The sequence below is a fragment of the Loxodonta africana genome, chromosome 3 (genome assembly GCF_030014295.1).
Source record: "Loxodonta africana isolate mLoxAfr1 chromosome 3, mLoxAfr1.hap2, whole genome shotgun sequence".
NCBI lineage: Eukaryota > Metazoa > Chordata > Mammalia > Proboscidea > Elephantidae > Loxodonta > Loxodonta africana.
The window spans coordinates 29,606,931-29,611,696 of NC_087344.1; the positions used below are offsets into that span (position 1 = coordinate 29,606,931).

The window sequence follows — 4,766 nt, forward strand, 5'->3', positions numbered from 1 at the left end:
TCCTTCCTTTTACCTACTTTGAGTTCATGTTATAATTTGTTCCAAGCTTCTTAAGGTCGAAGCTTAGATCATTCATTTGGATCTTACTTCTTGTCTGATCTTAATAGTTAAAGCTATAAATTTTCCTCAAAACACTTCCACTGCCTCCTACAAAATTCATGTTCTTTTTATTACCTTTCAATTTAAAATAATTTAAGCTATTAATTGTCATATTAGGCACCAATGAGTAAGAGAAAAAGCACTCAGTGAGGAAAGTAAAATGTCTCAGGCCAGTTATAAAATAATTACACATATTAGAGTCTACATTATGAAAATGACTTAAATAAGAACACAGAAATGAAAAGCTGGCCTAAGTCTAACAAACAAAACCTAGGCATTCTAACAGAGAGTAAGTGCAGAATAAAAATTTAAGCTTCAAGTCTTTATTATCTCCAAGATTTTTATACCTAATCATAATTTTTCCATGAAACAGGAAATGAACTTGAAGATAGCATATTTCTAGAAATACCCATTGCCACTTGAAACAAGTGGATACTCTCAAATTACTTCTGTTCCAAAGTTCGAAATTACTTTCAGGAAAGTAAAAACATAAAATGTCATCTGTGCCTGGAAAGTAGAGACACGTGCACAAAAGAAAAAAATCAGAATTTCTGAATGCCAGTCTGGTTCCTGGATACTCATGGATTCTTGTCCAGCCCCAAGAAAAATATTTTTGTCACTCATTTAAAGTGACAATCCCAACAAGACTTTTCAATGCCCCTTTTATGTCCTTGTTCCTCAGGCTATAGATAAAGGGATTCAGCGTGGGTGTGACTATGGTGTACATCATTGAAGCTATTGCACTGGCCCTGGAATTTTGGGTAGTGGCAGAACTGAGGTAGACCCCAAGGCCTGTACCATAAAACAAAGACACAACTGAAAGGTGAGACCCACAAGTAGAAAATGCCTTATACTTTCCCCTTGCTGATGTAATTCTCAGTATGGAAGAGACAATCTGAGAATAAGAAAATATGATACCAGTGAGGGAAATAATGCCTATCACCACAGTTCCAAAATACATCTCTATGATACTGAGGAGGGTGTCAGAACAGGCAAGTTGGATAACCTGATTGATTTCACAGAAGAAGTGGGGAATTTCCAAGTTAGTACAGAAGGACAGTTGCAACACTAACAAACCATGTACCAAAGAGTCCAGAGCACTCAATATCCAGGATGACACCAGCAACAAGACACAGAGTCTGGGATTCATGATAACTGTGTAGTGCAGTGGATGACAGATGGCCCAAAACCGGTCATAGGCCATTATAGAAAGGAGTAAAATATCTAACTCTGCAAAAAGGATGAAAAAATACATTTGCGTGAGGCAGCCTTGATAGGTGATGATTTTGTTATGGGTGTGGATATTCAGCAGCATCTTTGGGATAATGGTAGAGGTGAAACATATATCTACAAAGGAAAAGTTGGCAAGGAAAAAGTACATGGGAGTATGGAGATGGGAGCTAGTGATGGTGGCCAAGATGATGAGAAGGTTCCCAATAAATGTGACCAAGTACATGGACAGGAACAGCCCAAGAAGAAGAGATTGCAGTTCTTCCACTTCTGAAAGTCCAAGGAGAATAAATTCTAAAACCTCTGTGTGGTTTCCTGGTTCCATGTAGCTGGTATGACTGCCAAGAAACTGAAAAAAAGAGGAATACTTTACAAAAAAAAAATAGTCATCAACCAACAGCACTACAACAGATTATAAATTTTACAAAGATAAATGCAAATACAAATATTGTATCTGACACATAAAATAAATAAAAGCCTGTATTTTGTCAATAGATCAGGTTCAGCTGAATATTCGGAGGATTAAAAATACAGCCATTCTTTCTGCCTCTGTCCACCCTTCCAAGTTAGCAAACTAATCTCTAATCATAACTACCATACCAAGACAGCACTCTTTCTACATACATTTCTCGGAGATAGAATCATCTAGTTCCTTCCTTCTCAGAGTGTGATCCATGACTAGCAGCATCACCCTCACCTGGGAGCTTGTTAGAAATGCAGCCTCAGTAGGCTGCCCCTACTGAATCAGAATCTACATTTTAACAAGCTTCCAGGTGTATTAGTTTCCTAGGGATGCCAAATTACCTAGGTAATCTTTCATAGGTAACAAATTACCAAAAACTGGGTAGCTTCAAACAACAGATATTTATTCTCTCACACTTCAGGAGGGCAGAAGCTGAAAATCAAGCCATCATCAGTAGGACTGTTCTTTCTGGAGGCACTTTCCTAGCTTCTGGTGGTTGCCAGAAATCCTTGGTGTTCCTTCGCTTGTAGAAACACGACTCCAATCTCTGCTTCCATCTTCACGTCGCATTCTTCTCTCTTCGTCTTCTTCTCTTCTCATAAAGATATCAGTGATCGGATTTAGAGCCAACCCTAAATCCAAAATTATTTCATGTCAAGATCCTTAATTAGCTACATTTGAAAAGACTCTAGTTTTTAACAAGGTTACATTCTGAGACTTCAGCAGGTCATACATTTTGGGGGGACACAATTCACCCCACTACACTAGGTGATTCATATACAGATACAGTTTGAGAAACACTAATCTGACAGTGGGTGCCTCCAGGGATAGGAAGTCTTTCATTTTAAGTGTTTTTCCTTTTATATTCTGCTTAACTATAACACATTACTCTTCCAAGAGCTGAAATTTCCTTTCTTGTGGTTTTTATCAGTTGCACTTAATTCTGATGTCTAAAATGAAAAGGCACCTTTGGGATATCTGTCCAGAGGATACCCTCCCCCCTTCTAAGACATGGGCTCTGTCTCACAAATACTATGACGGGCCTGTGCAGTCAATTTTATACTGTCAAAGCCATTTGGTCAGGAGAAGACATGAGAGAAGATAGCTCAATGAGCATCTTACACCATCCCTGTGTCCCCCTTACCCATGGAATTTGGAATTGAAACTTTGAGATTGCAATTAGTTAAGTGGGACATTGGGATTCTTGTTGTGGGGTTCATATACTGCCAAGGGCATGGAGAAGCATAGAAAACCATTTTTTAGAATGAGAGGAAAGAATAATTTACTTTACACATGCAGAAAGGAGTTTAGACAAGAGACACAGTGGACTCTATGGGGATAATGGAGAGAAAAGCTGCCTCAGACCCTGGTAGCTTTCTACTTCCAAACAGACACACAGAGACCCACCATCTGGAGGGGATGGTGAACATACTGCTTAAGAGTGGAAAGTCTCCAGTCACACTACAAGCTTTGAAGCCAAAGTCTGGCACTTACTAGCTATGGGACCACAGGACAGTTACTTAACCTCTCGCTGCTTATTTTTCCTTTTCTGTTTTTGTACGTGTAAAATCAAGATCATTGTAGCACTTATACTGTTTTTCAGAAGAATAAATGAGTTACATATGTAAACCACTTGGGTCAGTGTCTACAAATCGAAGTCTTATGTAAGTTTTAGCTGTAAGCTTTATATAAGCATTATCTAATACTATCATTGGAATATAACCTTAATTATTTTTCTTTTTGTTATGCTTACCTTAATGCCTCATATTGTTTCAAGAACTATAATAAAGTTGAACATAAAAATACAATATTTATTCCTGATTTAAATGGACGTGCTTCTAAATGGGAAACCCTAGTGGCATAGTGGTTAAGTGCTACAGCTGCTAACCAAGAGGTCGGCAGTTCAAATCCTCCAGTCGGTCCTTGGAAACTCTATGGGGCAGTTCTACTCTGTCCTATGGGGTCACTGTGAGTTGGAATCAACTCGACAGCAGGCGGATTGGTTTTGGTTTTTTGGGGGCTTCTAAATGTTCTTCAGTTAGTATGATGTTGATGTAGATGTAAAATACCACATCTTCATCAGGTAAAGAAAGCTAAGAAGTTTCCTGAATACAAAAAAACACTCTGAAGGACAGAGTGGCACGGATGGGGGTCTGGGGACCATGATTTTAGGGGACATCTAGGCCAAATGGCATAACAAAGTTTGTTAAGAAAATGTTCTGCATCCCACTTTGGTGAGTGGCATCTGAGGTCTTGGAAACTGAAAAACAGCCATCTAGGATGCAACAATTTGTCCCAACCCACCTGGAACAAAGAAGAATGGAGAACACCAAGGACATATGGAAAATATGAGCCCAAGAGACAGAAAGGGCCACATAAACCAGAGACTCCATCAGCCTGAGATTAGAAGAACTGGATGGTGCCTAGCTACCACCAATGACAGGGAACAAAACGGAGAGTCTCTGCAGAGCAGGAGAAAAGTAGGTTACAGAACTCAAATTCTAGTAAAAAGACCAGATTTAATGGTCTAACTGAGACTGGAAGGACCCCAGGAGGCATGGCACCTGGACTCTCTATTAGCACAAAACTAAAAACATCCCCAAAGCCAACTCTTCAGACAAAGATTAGACTGGACTGTAAGACATAAAATGGTACCTGTGAAGAATGTGCTTCTTAGCTCAAGTAGATACAGGAGACTAAATGGGCAGCTCCTGTCCAGAGGTGAGATGAGAAGGCAGAAAGGGCTGGGAGCTAGTTAAATGGACCTGGGAAAACAGGGTGGAAAAGAGTGTGCTGTCGCATTTTAGAGAGCAACTGGGTTACGTAACAATGTGTGTGTAAATTTTTGTATGAGAAACTAACATGAGCTGTAAACTTTTAGTTAAAGCACAAAAATAAGTGTCTACTTAGAGAAATATATGAGAATTTTTTATATAGACAAAGGAAGATGAAATTTATCTTATTCTTATACAGT

General features: G+C 39.0%; 1 protein-coding gene across 1 annotated transcript; it reads right to left on the bottom strand.

Moving 5' to 3' along the window:
- Positions 1 to 715: 715 nt before the first annotated feature.
- LOC100667230 (olfactory receptor 7A10-like) lies at positions 716 to 2,034 on the bottom strand. The gene has a single exon (XM_003413310.3). It carries the CDS (start codon positions 1,652 to 1,654, stop codon positions 716 to 718), a length of 939 nt encoding a protein of 312 aa, XP_003413358.1. The 5' UTR covers positions 1,655 to 2,034.
- Between the last annotated feature and the right edge of the window lie 2,732 nt (positions 2,035 to 4,766).